We start from the raw sequence: 20364 nt of genomic DNA, 5'->3' as shown, positions 1-20364 counted from the left end.
ACGACCTATTAAACAACAGACTACGACCTATTAAACAACACACTACGACCTATTAAACAACACACTACGACCTATTAAACAACACACTACGACCTATTAAACAACAGACTACGACCTATTAAACAACAGACTACGACCTATTAAACAACAGACTACGACCTATTAAACAACAGACTACGACCTATTAAACAACAGACTACGACCTATTAAACAACACACTACGACCTATTAAACAACAGACTACGACCTATTAAACAACAGACTACGACCTATTAAACAACACACTACGACCTATTAAACAACAGACTACGACCTATTAAACAACAGACTACGACCTATTAAACAACAGACTACGACCTATTAAACAACACACTACGACCTATTAAACAACAGACTACGACCTATTAAACAACAGACTACGACCTATTAAACAACAGACTACGACCTATTAAACAACACACTACGACCTATTAAACAACAGACTACGACCTATTAAACAACAGACTACGACCTATTAAACAACAGACTACGACCTATTAAACAACACACTACGACCTATTAAACAACAGACTACGACCTATTAAACAACAGACTACGACCTATTAAACAACAGACTACGACCTATTAAACAACACACTACGACCTATTAAACAACACACTACGACCTATTAAACAACACACTACGACCTATTAAACAACACACTACGACCTATTAAACAACACACTACGACCTATTAAACAACACACTACGACCTATTAAACAACACACTACGACCTATTAAACAACACACTACGACCTATTAAACAACAGACTACGACCTATTAAACAACACACTACGACCTATTAAACAACACACTACGACCTATTAAACAACACACTACGACCTATTAAACAACAGACTACGACCTATTAAACAACAGACTACGACCTATTAAACAACAGACTACGACCTATTAAACAACAGACTACGACCTATTAAACAACAGACTACGACCTATTAAACAACACACTACGACCTATTAAACAACACACTACGACCTATTAAACAACACACTACGACCTATTAAACAACAGACTACGACCTATTAAACAACACACTACGACCTATTAAACAACACACTACGACCTATTAAACAACACACTACGACCTATTAAACAACAGACTACGACCTATTAAACAAGACACTACGACCTATTAAACAACACACTACGACCTATTAAACAACAGACTACGACCTATTAAACAACACACTACGACCTATTAAACAACACACTACGACCTATTAAACAACAGACTACGACCTATTAAACAACAGACTGTGACCTATTAAACAACAGACTATGACCTATTAAACAACAGACTACGACCTATTAAACAACACACTACGACCTATTAAACAACACACTACGACCTATTAAACAACACACTACGACCTATTAAACAACAGACTACTACATATTAAACAACAGACTATGACCTATTAAACTACAGACTACGACCTATTAAACAACACACTATGACCTATTAAACAACACACTATGACCTATTAAACTACAGACTACGACCTATTAAACAACACACTACGACCTATTAAACAACACACTACGACCTATTAAACAACAGACTACGACCTATTAAACAACACACTACGACCTATTAAACAACAGACTACGACCTATTAAACAACAGACTACGACCTATTAAACAACAGACTACGACCTATTAAACAACACACTACGACCTATTAAACAACACACTACGACCTATTAAACAACAGACTACTACATATTAAACAACAGACTATGACCTATTAAACTACAGACTACGACCAATTAAACAACACACTATGACCTATTAAACAACAGACTATGACCTATTAAACAACACACTATGACCTATTAAACTACAGACTACGACCTATTAAACAACACACTACGACCTATTAAACAACAGACTATGACCTATTAAACAACACACTACGACCTATTAAACAACAGACTACGACCTATTAAACAACAGACTACGACCTATTAAACAACAGACTACGACCTATTAAACAACAGACTACGACCTATTAAACAACACACTACGACCTATTAAACAACACACTACGACCTATTAAACAACACACTACGACCTATTAAACAACACACTACGACCTATTAAACAACACACTACGACCTATTAAACAACACACTACGACCTATTAAACAACACACTACGACCTATTAAACAACACACTACGACCTATTAAACAACAGACTACGACCTATTAAACAACAGACTACGACCTATTAAACAACAGACTACGACCTATTAAACAACAGACTACGACCTATTAAACAACACACTACGACCTATTAAACAACACACTACGACCTATTAAACAACACACTACGACCTATTAAACAACACACTACGACCTATTAAACAACACACTACGACCTATTAAACAACACACTACGACCTATTAAACAACACACTACGACCTATTAAACAACACACTACGACCTATTAAACAACACACTACGACCTATTAAACAACACACTACGACCTACTAAACAACAGACTACGACCTATTAAACAACAGACTACGACCTATTAAACAACACACTACGACCTATTAAACAACAGACTACGACCTATTAAACAACAGACTACGACCTATTAAACAACAGACTACGACCTATTAAACAACAGACTACGACCTATTAAACAACACACTACGACCTATTAAACAACAGACTACGACCTATTAAACAACACACTACGACCTATTAAACAACAGACTACGACCTATTAAACAACACACTACGACCTATTAAACAACACACTACGACCTATTAAACAACACACTACGACCTATTAAACAACAGACTACGACCTATTAAACAACACACTACGACCTATTAAACAACACACTACGACCTATTAAACAACACACTACGACCTATTAAACAACAGACTACGACCTATTAAACAACACACTACGACCTATTAAACAACAGACTACGACCTATTAAACAACAGACTACGACCTATTAAACAACACACTGTGACCTATTAAACAACAGACTGTGACCTATTAAACAACAGACTACGACCTATTAAACAACACACTACGACCTATTAAACAACAGACTACGACCTATTAAACAACAGACTACGACCTATTAAACAACAGACTGTGACCTATTAAACAACAGACTATGACCTATTAAACAACAGACTACGACCTATTAAACAACAGACTACGACCTATTAAACAACACACTACGACCTATTAAGCAACACACTACGACCTATTAAACAACACACTACGACCTATTAAACAACACACTGTGACCTATTAAACAACACACTGTGACCTATTAAACAACAGACTGTGACCTATTAAACAACAGACTACGACCTATTAAACAACACACTACGACCTATTAAACAACACACTACGACCTATTAAACAACACACTACGACCTATTAAACAACACACTACGACCTATTAAACAACACACTACGACCTATTAAACAACACACTACGACCTATTAAACAACACACTACGACCTATTAAACAACACACTACGACCTATTAAACAACACACTACGACCTATTAAACAACACACTACGACCTATTAAACAACACACTACGACCTATTAAACAACACACTACGACCTATTAAACAACACACTACGACCTATTAAACAACACACTACGACCTATTAAACAACACACTACGACCTATTAAACAACACACTACGACCTATTAAACAACAGACTACTACATATTAAACAACAGACTATGACCTATTAAACTACAGACTACGACCTATTAAACAACACACTATGACCTATTAAACAACAGACTATGACCTATTAAACAACACACTATGACCTATTAAACTACAGACTACGACCTATTAAACAACACACTACGACCTATTAAACAACAGACTACGACCTATTAAACAACACACTACGACCTATTAAACAACAGACTACGACCTATTAAACAACACACTACGACCTATTAAACAACAGACTACGACCTATTAAACAACACACTACGACCTATTAAACAACACACTACGACCTATTAAACAACAGACTACTACATATTAAACAACAGACTATGACCTATTAAACTACAGACTACGACCAATTAAACAACACACTATGACCTATTAAACAACAGACTATGACCTATTAAACAACACACTATGACCTATTAAACTACAGACTACGACCTATTAAACAACACACTACGACCTATTAAACAACAGACTATGACCTATTAAACAACACACTACGACCTATTAAACAACAGACTACGACCTATTAAACAACAGACTACGACCTATTAAACAACAGACTACGACCTATTAAACAACAGACTATGACCTATTAAACAACAGACTATGACCTATTAAACAACACACTACGACCTATTAAACAACACACTACGACCTATTAAACAACACACTACGACCTATTAAACAACACACTACGACCTATTAAACAACACACTACGACCTATTAAACAACACACTACGACCTATTAAACAACACACTACGACCTATTAAACAACACACTACGACCTATTAAACAACAGACTACGACCTATTAAACAACAGACTACGACCTATTAAACAACAGACTACGACCTATTAAACAACAGACTACGACCTATTAAACAACAGACTACGACCTATTAAACAACAGACTACGACCTATTAAACAACAGACTACGACCTATTAAACAACACACTACGACCTATTAAACAACACACTACGACCTATTAAACAACACACTACGACCTATTAAACAACACACTACGACCTATTAAACAACACACTACGACCTATTAAACAACACACTACGACCTATTAAACAACACACTACGACCTATTAAACAACACACTACGACCTATTAAACAACACACTACGACCTACTAAACAACAGACTACGACCTATTAAACAACAGACTACGACCTATTAAACAACAGACTACGACCTATTAAACAACACACTACGACCTATTAAACAACAGACTACGACCTATTAAACAACAGACTACGACCTATTAAACAACAGACTACGACCTATTAAACAACACACTACGACCTATTAAACAACACACTACGACCTATTAAACAACACACTACGACCTATTAAACAACAGACTACGACCTATTAAACAACACACTACGACCTATTAAACAACACACTACGACCTATTAAACAACACACTACGACCTATTAAACAACAGACTACGACCTATTAAACAACACACTACGACCTATTAAACAACACACTACGACCTATTAAACAACACACTACGACCTATTAAACAACAGACTACGACCTATTAAACAACACACTACGACCTATTAAACAACAGACTACGACCTATTAAACAACAGACTACGACCTATTAAACAACACACTGTGACCTATTAAACAACAGACTGTGACCTATTAAACAACAGACTACGACCTATTAAACAACACACTACGACCTATTAAACAACAGACTACGACCTATTAAACAACAGACTGTGACCTATTAAACAACAGACTACGACCTATTAAACAACACACTACGACCTATTAAACAACACACTACGACCTATTAAACAACAGACTACGACCTATTAAACAACACACTACGACCTATTAAACAACAGACTACGACCTATTAAACAACAGACTACGACCTATTAAACAACACACTGTGACCTATTAAACAACAGACTGTGACCTATTAAACAACAGACTACGACCTATTAAACAACACACTACGACCTATTAAACAACAGACTACGACCTATTAAACAACAGACTACGACCTATTAAACAACAGACTGTGACCTATTAAACAACAGACTACGACCTATTAAACAACACACTACGACCTATTAAACAACACACTACGACCTATTAAACAACACACTACGACCTATTAAACAACACACTACGACCTATTAAACAACACACTACGACCTATTAAACAACACACTACGACCTATTAAACAACACACTACGACCTATTAAACAACACACTACGACCTATTAAACAACACACTACGACCTATTAAACAACACACTACGACCTATTAAACAACACACTACGACCTATTAAACAACACACTACGACCTATTAAACAACACACTACGACCTATTAAACAACACACTACGACCTATTAAACAACACACTACGACCTATTAAACAACAGACTACGACCTATTAAACAACACACTACGACCTATTAAACAACACACTACGACCTATTAAACAACACACTACGACCTATTAAACAACACACTACGACCTATTAAACAACAGACTACGACCTATTAAACAACAGACTACGACCTATTAAACAACAGACTACGACCTATTAAACAACAGACTACGACCTATTAAACAACACACTACGACCTATTAAACAACACACTACGACCTATTAAACAACACACTACGACCTATTAAACAACACACTACGACCTATTAAACAACACACTACGACCTATTAAACAACACACTACGACCTATTAAACAACACAGTACGACCTATTAAACAACACACTACGACCTATTAAACAACACACTACGACCTATTAAACAACAGACTACGACCTATTAAACAACACACTACGACCTATTAAACAACAGACTACGACCTATTAAACAACAGACTACGACCTATTAACCAACAGACTACGACCTATTAAACAACACACTACGACCTATTAAACAACACACTACGACCTATTAAACAACAGACTACTACATATTAAACAACAGACTATGACCTATTAAACTACAGACTACGACCTATTAAACAACACACTATGACCTATTAAACAACAGACTATGACCTATTAAACAACACACTATGACCTATTAAACTACAGACTACGACCTATTAAACAACACACTATGACCTATTAAACAACAGACTATGACCTATTAAACAACACACTACGACCTATTAAACAACAGACTATGACCTATTAAACAACACACTACGACCTATTAAACAACACACTACGACCTATTAAACAACAGACTACTACATATTAAACAACAGACTACAACCTATTAAACTACAGACTACGACCTATTAAACAACACACTATGACCTATTAAACAACACACTATGACCTATTAAACAACAGACTATGACCTATTAAACAACACACTATGACCTATTAAACTACAGACTACGACCTATTAAACAACACACTATGACCTATTAAACAACAGACTATGACCTATTAAACAACACACTACGACCTATTAAACAACAGACTATGACCTATTAAACTACAGACTACGACCTATTAAACAACAGACTATGACATATTAAACAACAGACTATGACATATTAAACAACATGATCAAGTCTCTGTGTGTAAAATAAAAAGTGGTTCATGTGAAACTCACAGCTAAAACATGTAATGTCTAGACTGTACTGAACACTAATATATAGCAGGTACCACTTTATAACAGAACGCTCGTTACCATGACAGCCTTTATAATAGAACGCTTGTTACCACGACAGCCTTTATAATAGAACGCTCGTTACCACGACAGCCTTAATAATAGAACGCTTGTTACCACGACAGCCTTTATAATAGAACGCTTGTTACCACGACAGCCTTTATAATAGAACGCTTGTTACCACGACAGCCTTTATAATAGAACGCTTGTTACCGTGACAGCCTTTATAATAGAACGCTTGTTACCGCGACAGCCTTTATAATAGAATGCTTGTTACCACGACAGCCTTTATAATAGAACGCTTGTTACCACGACAGCCTTTATAATAGAACGCTTGTTACCACGACAGCCTTTATAATAGAACGCTTGTTACCACGACAGCCTTTATAATAGAACGCTTGTTACCACGACAGCCTTTATAATAGAACGCTTGTTACCACGACAGCCTTTATAATAGAACGCTTGTTACCACGACAGCCTTTATAATAGAACGCTTGTTACCACGACAGCCTTTATAATAGAACGCTTGTTACCACGACAGCCTTTATAATAGAACGCTTGTTACCACGACAGCCTTTATAATAGAACGCTTGTTACCACGACAGCCTTTCTAATAGAACGCTTGTTACCACGACAGCCTTTATAATAGAACGCTTGTTACCACGACAGCCTTTATAATAGAACGCTTGTTACCACGACAGCCTTTATAATAGAACGCTTGTTACCACGACAGCCTTTATAATAGAACGCTTGTTACCACGACAGCCTTTATAATAGAACGCTTGTTACCACGACAGCCTTTATAATAGAACGCTTGTTACCACGACAGCCTTTATAATAGAACGCTTGTTACCACGACAGCCTTTATAATAGAACGCTTGTTACCACGACAGCCTTTATAATAGAACGCTTGTTACCGCGACAGCCTTTATAATAGAAGGCTTGTTACCACGACAGCCTTTATAATACATTTACATTTTTACATTTAAGTCATTTAGCAGACGCTCTTATCCAGAGCGACTTACAAATTGGAAAGTTCATACATATTCATCCTGGTCCCCCCGTGGGGAATGAACCCACAACCCTGGCGTTGCAAGCGACAGCCTTTATAATAGAACGCTTGTTACCACGACAGCCTTTATAATAGAACGCTTGTTACCACGACAGCCTTTATAATAGAACGCTTGTTACCGCGACAGCCTTTATAATAGAACGCTTGTTACCGCGACAGCCTTTATAATAGAACGCTTGTTACCACGACAGCCTTTATAATAGAACGCTTGTTACCACGACAGCCTTTATAATAGAATGCTTGTTACCACGACAGCCTTTATAATAGAACGCTTGTTACCACGACAGCCTTTATAATAGAACGCTTGTTACCACGACAGCCTTTATAATAGAACGCTTGTTACCACGACAGCCTTTATAATAGAACGCTTGTTACCACGACAGCTTTTATAATAGAACGCTTGTTACCACGACAGCCTTTATAATAGAACGCTTGTTACCACGACAGCCTTTCTAATAGAACGCTTGTTACCACGACAGCCTTTATAATAGAACGCTTGTTACCACGACAGCCTTTCTAATAGAACGCTTGTTACCACGACAGCCTTTATAATAGAACGCTTGTTACCACGACAGCCTTTATAATAGAACGCTTGTTACCACGACAGCCTTTATAATAGAAGGCTTGTTACCACGACAGCCTTTATAATAGAACGCTTGTTACCACGACAGCCTTTATAATAGAACGCTTGTTACCACGACAGCCTTTATAATAGAACGCTTGTTACCACGACAGCCTTTATTATAGAACGCTTGTTACCACGACAGCCTTTATAATAGAACGCTTGTTACCACGACAGCCTTTATTATAGAACGCTTGTTACCACGACAGCCTTTATAATAGAACGCTTGTTACCACGACAGCCTTTATAATAGAAAGCTTGTTACCACGACAGCCTTTATAATAGAACGCTTGTTACCACGACAGCCTTTATAATAGAACGCTTGTTACCACGACAGCCTTTATAATAGAACGCTTGTTACCACGACAGCCTTTATAATAGAACGCTTGTTACCACGACAGCCTTTATAATAGAACGCTTGTTACCACGACAGCCTTTATAATAGAACGCTTGTTACCACGACAGCCTTTATAATAGAACGCTTGTTACCACGACAGCCTTTATAATAGAACGCTTGTTACCACGACAGCCTTTATAATAGAACGCTTGTTACCACGACAGCCTTTATAATAGAACGCTTGTTACCACGACAGCCTTTATAATAGAAGGCTTGTTACCACGACAGCCTTAATAATAGAACGCTTGTTACCACGACAGCCTTTATAATAGAACGCTTGTTACCACGACAGCCTTTATAATAGAACGCTTGTTACCACGACAGCCTTTATTATAGAACGCTTGTTACCACGACAGCCTTTATAATAGAACGCTTGTTACCACGACAGCCTTTATAATAGAACGCTTGTTACCACGACAGCCTTTATAATAGAACGCTTGTTACCACGACAGCCTTTATAATAGAACGCTTGTTACCACGACAGCCTTTATAATAGAACGCTTGTTACCACGACAGCCTTTTTAATAGAACGCTTGTTACCACGACAGCCTTTTTAATAGAACGCTTGTTACCACGACAGCCTTTATAATAGAACGCTTGTTACCACGACAGCCTTTATTATAGAACGCTTGTTACCACGACAGCCTTTATAATAGAACGCTTGTTACCACGACAGCCTTTATAATAGAACGCTTGTTACCACGACAGCCTTTATAATAGAACGCTTGTTACCACGACAGCCTTTATAATAGAACGCTTGTTACCACGACAGCCTTTATAATAGAACGCTTGTTACCACGACAGCCTTTATAATAGAACGCTTGTTACCACGACAGCCTTTATAATAGAACGCTTGTTACCGCGACAGCCTTTATAATAGAAGGCTTGTTACCACGACAGCCTTTATAATACATTTACATTTTTACATTTAAGTCATTTAGCAGACGCTCTTATCCAGAGCGACTTACAAATTGGAAAGTTCATACATATTCATCCTGGTCCCCCCGTGGGGAATGAACCCACAACCTTGGCGTTGCAAGCGACAGCCTTTATAATAGAACGCTTGTTACCACGACAGCCTTTATAATAGAACGCTTGTTACCACGACAGCCTTTATAATAGAACGCTTGTTACCACGACAGCCTTTATAATAGAACGCTTGTTACCGCGACAGCCTTTATAATAGAACGCTTGTTACCGCGACAGGCTTTATAATAGAACGCTTGTTACCGCGACAGCCTTTATAATAGAACGCTTGTTACCACGACAGCCTTTATAATAGAACGCTTGTTACCACGACAGCCTTTATAATAGAACGCTTGTTACCACGACAGCCTTTATAATAGAACGCTTGTTACCACGACAGCCTTTATAATAGAACGCTTGTTACCACGACAGCCTTTATAATAGAACGCTTGTTACCACGACAGCCTTTATAATAGAACGCTTGTTACCACGACAGCCTTTATAATAGAACGCTTGTTACCACGACAGCCTTTATAATAGAACGCTTGTTACCACGACAGCCTTTATAATAGAACGCTTGTTACCACGACAGCCTTTATAATAGAACGCTTGTTACCACGACAGCCTTTCTAATAGAACGCTTGTTACCACGACAGCCTTTATAATAGAACGCTTGTTACCACGACAGCCTTTATAATAGAACGCTTGTTACCATGACAGCCTTTATAATAGAAGGCTTGTTACCACGACAGCCTTTATAATAGAACGCTTGTTACCACGACAGCCTTTATAATAGAACGCTTGTTACCACGACAGCCTTTATCATAGAACGCTTGTTACCACGACAGCCTTTATTATAGAACGCTTGTTACCACGACAGCCTTTATAATAGAACGCTTGTTACCACGACAGCCTTTATTATAGAACGCTTGTTACCACGACAGCCTTTATAATAGAACGCTTGTTACCACGACAGCCTTTATAATAGAACGCTTGTTACCACGACAGCCTTTATAATAGAACGCTTGTTACCACGACAGCCTTTATAATAGAACGCTTGTTACCACGACAGCCTTTATAATAGAACGCTTGTTACCACGACAGCCTTTATTATAGAACGCTTGTTACCACGACAGCCTTTATAATAGAACGCTTGTTACCACGACAGCCTTTATAATAGAACGCTTGTTACCACGACAGCCTTTATAATAGAACGCTTGTTACCACGACAGCCTTTATAATAGAACGCTTGTTACCACGACAGCCTTTATAATAGAACGCTTGTTACCACGACAGCCTTTATAATAGAACGCTTGTTACCACGACAGCCTTTATAATAGAACGCTTGTTACCGCGACAGCCTTTATAATAGAAGGCTTGTTACCACGACAGCCTTTATAATACATTTACATTTTTACATTTAAGTCATTTAGCAGACGCTCTTATCCAGAGCGACTTACAAATTGGAAAGTTCATACATATTCATCCTGGTCCCCCCGTGGGGAATGAACCCACAACCCTGGCGTTGCAAGCGACAGCCTTTATAATAGAACGCTTGTTACCACGACAGCCTTTATAATAGAACGCTTGTTACCACGACAGCCTTTATAATAGAACGCTTGTTACCACGACAGCCTTTATAATAGAACGCTTGTTACCGCGACAGCCTTTATAATAGAACGCTTGTTACCACGACAGCCTTTATAATAGAACGCTTGTTACCACGACAGCCTTTATAATAGAAGGCTTGTTACCGCGACAGCCTTTATAATAGAACGCTTGTTACCACGACAGCCTTTATAATAGAACGCTTGTTACCACGACAGCCTTTATAATAGAACGCTTGTTACCGCGACAGCCTTTATAATAGAACGCTTGTTACCACGACAGCCTTTATAATAGAACGCTTGTTACCATGACAGCCTTTATAATAGAAGGCTTGTTACCACGACAGCCTTTATAATAGAACGCTTGTTACCATGACAGCCTTTATAATAGAACGCTTGTTACCACGACAGCCTTTATAAGTCTCTCACCCCCCTATCTAAAAATCTACAGTGCGTGTGTGTGTATAATGTGTGTGTATAATGTGAGTGTGTGTGTGTATAATGTGAGTGTGTGTGTGTATAATGTGTGTGTGTGTGTGTATAATGTAAGTGTGTGTGTGGTGTGTATAATGTGAGTGTGTGTGTGTGGTGTGTACAATGTGAGTGTGTGTGTGTATAATGTGTGTGTGTGTGTATAATGTGTGTGTGTATAATGTGAGTGTGTGTGTGGTGTGTATAATGTGAGTGTGTGTGTGTATAATGTGTGTGTGTGTGTGTGTGTATAATGTGAGTGTGTGTGTGGTTTGTATAATGTGAGTGTGTGTGTGTATAATGTGTGTGTGTGTGTGTATAATGTGTGTGTGTGTGTATAATGTGAGTGTGTGTGTGGTGTGCGCACCATCAAGAAGGTCCGTGGGATCTGGATGAGGTGTCCCAGAGATCCCTGGTTCAGCAGGATCTCCATGGTAACGTTTCTCGCCTCCTACAAAACACACAATGCTGAAACAACAGCAGCGCAGGGTGTGTGTGTGTGTCTGTGTGTCTGTGTGTGTGTCTGCGTGTGTGTCTGCGTGTGTGTCTGCGTGTGTGTCTGCGTGTGTGTCTGTGTGTGTGTGTCTGTGTGTGTGTGTGTGTGTCTGTGTCTGTGTCTGTGTGTGTGTGTGTGTGTCTGTGTGTGTGTGTGTGTGTCTGTACCGTCAGAAAGGCAGTGTCAGGAGGACCAGCAGGAGAATTGAGGACGTGGAGAAAATACGACCAACTCTGAGACTGAAACACAGATACATTATGTTATTATTACACTGAGGTTGAATGGCTGAGTTCAGGGGTCAGAGTTCAGGGGTCAGAGTTCAGGGGTCAGAGTTCAGGGGTCTGAGTTCAGGGGTCAGAGTTCAGGGGTCTGAGTTCAGGGGTCGTCTGAGTTCAGGGGTCGTCTGAGTTCAGGGGTCGTCTGAGTTCAGGGGTCGTCTGAGTTCAGGGGTCGTCTGAGTTCAGGGGTCGTCTGAGTTCAGGGGTCGTCTGAGTTCAGGGGTCGTCTGAGTTCAGGGGTCGTCTGAGTTCAGGGGTCATCTGAGTTCAGCGGTCTGAGTTCAGCGGTCTGAGTTCAGCGGTCTGAGTTCAGGGGTCTGAGTTCAGCGGTCTGAGTTCAGCGGTCTGAGTTCAGCCGGTCTGAGTTCAGCCGGTCTGAGTTCAGCCGGTCTGAGTGCGTTCAGGGGTCAGCGTTCAGGGGTCAGCGTTCAGGGGTCAGCGTTCAGGGGTCAGCGTTCAGGGGTCAGCGTTCAGGGGTCAGCGTTCAGGGGTCTGCGTTCAGGGGTCAGCGTTCAGGGGTCAGCGTTCAGGGGTCAGCGTTCAGGGGTCAGCGTTCAGGGGTCAGAGGTTCAGGGGTCAGAGGTTCAGGGGTCAGAGGTTCAGGGGTCAGAGTTCAGGGGTCAGAGTTCAGGGGTCAGAGTTCAGGGGTCAGAGTTCAGGGGTCTGGACTCGAGGTTGTGAGACTCACGTCCTTGTAGACAGCCGTGTTGCTCTTCAGAACCCTGAGGCCAAACTTCACCACCTCGACCTGCCGGGGAACCACAGCACCTAGAACAGGAGAGAGGGAAGAGGAGGAGAGAGGAGAGATGGAGGAGAAGAGGAGGAGAGAGAGAAGAGATGGAGGAGAACAGGAGGAGAGAGAGAAGAGATGGAGGAGAACAGGAGGAGAGAGAGAAGAGATGGAGGAGAACAGGAGGAGAGAGAAGAGGTAGCTAGATGAGAGAGGGGCAGTGTGTGTATATATCTAACCTTTGACCTCCTCCCAGGGGGTGTCGGGGGAGAGGGGCAGTGTGTGTATATATCTAACCTTTGACCTCCTCTCAGGGAGTGTCGGGGGAAAGGGGCTGTGTGTGTATATATATCTAACCTTTGACCTCCTCCCAGGGAGTGTCGGGGGAGAGGGGCTGTGTGTGTATATATATCTAACCTTTGACCTCCTCCCAGGGGGTGTCGGGGGAGAGGGGCTGTGTGTGTATATATATCTAACCTTTGACCTCCTCCCAGGGAGTGTCGGGGGAGAGGGGCTGTGTGTGTATATATCTAACCTTTGACCTCCTCCCAGGGGGTGTCGGGGGAGAGGGGCTGTGTGTGTATATCTAACCTTTGATCTCCTCCCAGGGAGTGTCGGGGGAGAGGGGCTGTGTGTGTATATATCTAACCTTTGACCTCCTCCCAGGGAGTGTCGGGGGAGAGGGGCTGTGTGTATATATCTAACCTTTGACCTCCTCCCAGGGAGTGTCGGGGGAGAGGGGCTGTGTGTGTATATATCTAACCTTTGACCTCCTCCCAGGGAGTGTCGGGGGAGAGGGGCTGTGTGTATATATCTAACCTTTGACCTCCTCCCAGGGAGTGTCGGGGGAGAGGGGCTGTGTGTATATATCTAACCTTTGACCTCCTCCCAGGGGGTGTCGGGGGAGAGGGGCAGTGTGTGTATATATCTAACCTTTGACCTCCTCTCAGGGAGTGTCGGGGGAAAGGGGCTGTGTGTGTATATATATCTAACCTTTGACCTCCTCCCAGGGAGTGTCGGGGGAGAGGGGCTGTGTGTGTATATATATCTAACCTTTGACCTCCTCCCAGGGGGTGTCGGGGGAGAGGGGCTGTGTGTGTATATATATCTAACCTTTGACCTCCTCCCAGGGAGTGTCGGGGGAGAGGGGCTGTGTGTGTATATATCTAACCTTTGACCTCCTCCCAGGGGGTGTCGGGGGAGAGGGGCTGTGTGTATATATCTAACCTTTGACCTCCTCCCAGGGGGTGTCGGGGGAGAGGGGCTGTGTGTGTATATATCTAACCTTTGACCTCCTCCCAGGGGGTGTCGGGGGAGAGGGGCTGTGTGTGTATATCTAACCTTTGATCTCCTCCCAGGGAGTGTCGGGGGAGAGGGGCTGTGTGTGTATATATCTAACCTTTGACCTCCTCCCAGGGAGTGTCGGGGGAGAGGGGCTGTGTGTATATATCTAACCTTTGACCTCCTCCCAGGGAGTGTCGGGGGAGAGGGGCTGTGTGTGTATATATCTAACCTTTGACCTCCTCCCAGGGAGTGTCGGGGGAGAGGGGCTGTGTGTATATATCTAACCTTTGACCTCCTCCCAGGGAGTGTCGGGGGAGAGGGGCTGTGTGTATATATCTAACCTTTGACCTCCTCCCAGGGAGTGTCGGGGGAGAGGGGCTGTGTGTATATATCTAACCTTTGACCTCTTCCCAGGGAGTGTCGGGGAGAGGGGCTGTGTGTGTATATATCTAACCTTTGACCTCCTCCCAGGGAGTGTCGAGGGAGAGGGGCTGTGTGTATATATCTAACCTTTGACCTCCTCCCAGGGAGTGTCGGGGAGAGGGGCTGTGTGTGTATATATCTAACCTTTGACCTCCTCCCAGGGAGTGTCGAGGGAGAGGGGCTGTGTGTATATATCTAACCTTTGACCTCCTCCCAGGGAGTGTCGAGAGAGAGGGGCTGTGTGTATATATCTAACCTTTGACCTCCTCCCAGGGAGTGTCGGGGGAGAGGGGCTGTGTGTATATATATCTAACCTTTGACCTCCTCCCAGGGAGTGTCGGGGGAGAGGGGCTGTGTGTATATATATCTAACCTTTTACCGCCTCCCAGGGAGTGTCAGGGGAGAGGGGCTGTGTGTGTATATATCTAACCTTTGACCTCCTCCCAGGGAGTGTCGGGGGAGAGGGGCTGTGTGTGTATATATATCTAACCTTTGACCTCCTCCCAGGGAGTGTCGGGGGAGAGGGGCTGTGTGTATATATCTAACCTTTGACCTCCTCCCAGGGGGTGTCGGGGAGAGGGGCTGTGTGTATATATATCTAACCTTTGACCTCCTCCCAGGGAGTGTCGGGGGAGAGGGGCTGTGTGTGTATATATCTAACCTTTGACCTCCTCCCAGGGGGTGTCGGGGGAGAGGGGCTGTGTGTATATATATCTAACCTTTTACCTCCTCCCAGGGAGTGTCGGGGGAGAGGGGCTGTGTGTATATATATCTAACCTTTGACCTCCTCCCAGGGAGTGTCAGGGGAGAGGGGCTGTGTGTGTATATATCTAACCTTTGACCTCCTCCCAGGGGGTGTCGGGGGAGAGGGGCTGTGTGTATATATATCTAACCTTTTACCTCCTCCCAGGGGGTGTCGGGGGAGAGGGGCTGTGTGTATATATATCTAACCTTTTACCTCCTCCCAGGGAGTGTCGGGGGAGAGGGGCTGTGTGTATATATATCTAACCTTTGACCTCCTCCCAGGGAGTGTCAGGGGAGAGGGGCTGTGTGTGTATATATCTAACCTTTGACCTCCTCCCAGGGAGTGTCGGGGGAGAGGGGCTGTGTGTGTATATATCTAACCTTTGACCTCCTCCCAGGGAGTGTCGGGGGAGAGGGGCTGTGTGTGTATATATCTAACCTTTGACCTCCTCCCAGGGAGTGTCAGGGGAGAGGGGCTGTGTGTGTATATATCTAACCTTTGACCTCCTCCCAGGGGGTGTCGGGGGAGAGGGGCTGTGTGTGTATATATCTAACCTTTGACCTCCTCCCAGGGGGTGTCGGGGGAGAGGGGCTGTGTGTGTATATATCTAACCTTTGACCTCCTCCCAGGGAGTGTCGGGGGAGAGGGGCTGTGTGTGTATATATCTAACCTTTGACCTCCTCCCAGGGAGTGTCGGGGGAGAGGGGCTGTGTGTGTATATATCTAACCTTTGACCTCCTCCCAGGGGGTGTCGGGGGAGAGGGGCTGTGTGTGTATATATCTAACCTTTGACCTCCTCCCAGGGAGTGTCAGGGGAGAGGGGCTGTGTGTATATATCTAACCTTTGACCTCCTCCCAGGGAGTGTCGGGGGAGAGGGGCTGTGTGTATATATCTAACCTTTGACCTCCTCCCAGGGGGTGTCGGGGGAGAGGGGCTGTGTGTGTATATATCTAACCTTTGACCTCCTCCCAGGGGGTGTCGGGGGAGAGGGGCTGTGTGTGTATATATCTAACCTTTGACCTCCTCCCAGGGAGTGTCGAGAGAGAGGGGCTGTGTGTATATATCTAACCTTTGACCTCCTCCCAGGGAGTGTCGGGGGAGAGGGGCTGCGTGTATATATCTAACCTTTGACCTCCTCCCAGGGAGTGTCGGGGGAGAGGGGCTGTGTGTATATATATCTAACCTTTGACCTCCTCCCAGGGAGTGTCGGGGGAGAGGGGCTGTGTGTGTATATATCTAACCTTTGACCTCCTCCCAGGGAGTGTCGGGGGAGAGGGGCTGTGTGTGTATATATCTAACCTTTGACCTCCTCCCAGGGAGTGTCGGGGGAGAGGGGCTGTGTGTATATATCTAACCTTTGACCTCCTCCCAGGGAGTGTCGAGAGAGAGGGGCTGTGTGTATATATCTAACCTTTGACCTCCTCCCAGGGAGTGTCGGGGGAGAGGGGCTGTGTGTATATATATCTAACCTTTGACCTCCTCCCAGGGAGTGTCGGGGGAGAGGGGCTGTGTGTGTATATATATCTAACCTTTTACCGCCTCCCAGGGAGTGTCAGGGGAGAGGGGCTGTGTGTGTATATATCTAACCTTTGACCTCCTCCCAGGGAGTGTCGGGGGAGAGGGGCTGTGTTTGTATATATATCTAACCTTTGACCTCCTCCCAGGGAGTGTCGGGGGAGAGGGGCTGTGTGTATATATCTAACCTTTGACCTCCTCCCAGGGAGTGTCGGGGAGAGGGGCTGTGTGTATATATATCTAACCTTTGACCTCCTCCCAGGGAGTGTCGGGGGAGAGGGGCTGTGTGTGTATATATCTAACCTTTGACCTCCTCCCAGGGGGTGTCGGGGGAGAGGGGCTGTGTGTATATATATCTAACCTTTTACCTCCTCCCAGGGAGTGTCGGGGGAGAGGGGCTGTGTGTATATATATCTAACCTTTGACCTCCTCCCAGGGAGTGTCGGGGGAGAGGGGCTGTGTGTATATATCTAACCTTTTACCTCCTCCCAGGGAGTGTCGAGGGAGAGGGGCTGTGTGTGTATATATCTAACCTTTGACCTCCTCCCAGGGAGTGTCGGGGGAGAGGGGCTGTGTGTGTATATATCTAACCTTTGACCTCCTCCCAGGGAGTGTCAGGGGAGAGGGGCTGTGTGTGTATATATCTAACCTTTGACCTCCTCCCAGGGAGTGTCGGGGGAGAGGGGCTGTGTGTGTATATATCTAACCTTTGACCTCCTCCCAGGGAGTGACGGGGGAGAGGGGCTGTGTGTGTATATATCTAACCTTTGACCTCCTCCCAGGGAGTGTCAGGGGAGAGGGGCTGTGTGTGTATATATCTAACCTTTGACCTCCTCCCAGGGGGTGTCGGGGGAGAGGGGCTGTGTGTGTATATATCTAACCTTTGACCTCCTCCCAGGGGGTGTCGGGGGAGAGGGGCTGTGTGTGTATATATCTAACCTTTGACCTCCTCCCAGGGAGTGTCGGGGGAGAGGGGCTGTGTGTGTATATATCTAACCTTTGACCTCCTCCCAGGGAGTGTCGGGGGAGAGGGGCTGTGTGTGTATATATCTAACCTTTGACCTCCTCCCAGGGGGTGTCGGGGGAGAGGGGCTGTGTGTGTATATATCTAACCTTTGACCTCCTCCCAGGGAGTGTCAGGGGAGAGGGGCTGTGTGTATATATCTAACCTTTGACCTCCTCCCAGGGAGTGTCGGGGGAGAGGGGCTGTGTGTATATATCTAACCTTTGACCTCCTCCCAGGGAGTGTCGGGGGAGAGGGGCTGCGTGTATATATCTAACCTTTGACCTCCTCCCAGGGAGTGTCGGGGGAGAGGGGCTGTGTGTATATATCTAACCTTTGACCTCCTCCCAGGGAGTGTCGGGGGAGAGGGGCTGTGTGTGTATATATCTAACCTTTGACCTCCTCCCAGGGAGTGTCGAGAGAGAGGGGCTGTGTGTGTATATATCTAACCTTTGACCTCCTCCCAGGGGGTGTCGGGGGAGAGGGGCTGTGTGTGTATATATCTAACCTTTGACCTCCTCCCAGGGAGTGTCGGGGGAGAGGGGCTGTGTGTGTATATCTAACCTTTGACCTCCTCCCAGGGAGTGTCAGGGGAGAGGGGCTGTGTGTATATATCTAACCTTTGACCTCCTCCCAGGGAGTGTCGGGGGAGAGGGGCTGTGTGTGTATATATATCTAACCTTTGACCTCCTCCCAGGGAGTGTCGGGGGAGAGGGGCTGTGTGTATATATCTAACCTTTGACCTCCTCCCAGGGAGTGTCAGGGGAGAGGGGCTGTGTGTATATATATCTAACCTTTGACCTCCTCCCAGGGAGTGTCGGGGGAGAGGGGCTGTGTATATATATCTAACCTTTGACCTCCTCCCAGGGGGTGTCGGGGGAGAGGGGCTGAGTTGCAATGACAGCAGTGGTGCTGGGCGCGGTTGCCGTGGTGACGATGCGTAGGTAGAGGGTGAAGAGGCGTGGCGTTAGGCGGCAGGCGGGGCAGCAGACCCCAGGGGGCGGAGAGAAGAAGGAGGAGAGGGCGGAGCTGAAGTCCCCCGCCTTCATCAGGAAGAGAGGGATCAGATCCCGCACCGCCTGGACACTAGAGTACACACACACACACACACACGGACAAGCATCACACACACACACACAAGCATTACACACACACACACACATTACACACGTAAATATATACTAACACACAAACAGGTAGATACAGAGTAACAGAGTAACAGGTAGATACAGAGTAAC

General features: G+C 44.0%; 1 protein-coding gene across 2 annotated transcripts in view; it reads right to left on the bottom strand.

Moving 5' to 3' along the window:
• Positions 1-20364, bottom strand: part of LOC139568443 (uncharacterized) — a 38550-nt gene that overhangs the window by 16695 nt on the left and 1491 nt on the right. For both annotated transcript variants that reach the window (XR_011673606.1, XM_071390260.1), the window contains exons 3-6: positions 19977-20212; positions 14114-14193; positions 13315-13386; positions 13019-13102 (exon numbers count right to left, since the gene is read on the bottom strand). Coding sequence is in view for 1 of the 2 variants with exons in the window: in XM_071390260.1 (XP_071246361.1) it covers positions 13019-13102; positions 13315-13386; positions 14114-14193; positions 19977-20212 (472 nt within the window). In the remaining variant the exon portion in view is untranslated. The remainder of the gene's footprint in view (positions 1-13018; positions 13103-13314; positions 13387-14113; positions 14194-19976; positions 20213-20364) is intronic.

This window comes from Salvelinus alpinus, chromosome 2, assembly GCF_045679555.1.
Source record: "Salvelinus alpinus chromosome 2, SLU_Salpinus.1, whole genome shotgun sequence".
Classification (NCBI taxonomy): domain Eukaryota; kingdom Metazoa; phylum Chordata; class Actinopteri; order Salmoniformes; family Salmonidae; genus Salvelinus; species Salvelinus alpinus.
The sequence above is the reverse complement of the archived record's forward strand: the minus strand, read 5'-3'. Positions and strand labels throughout refer to the sequence as shown.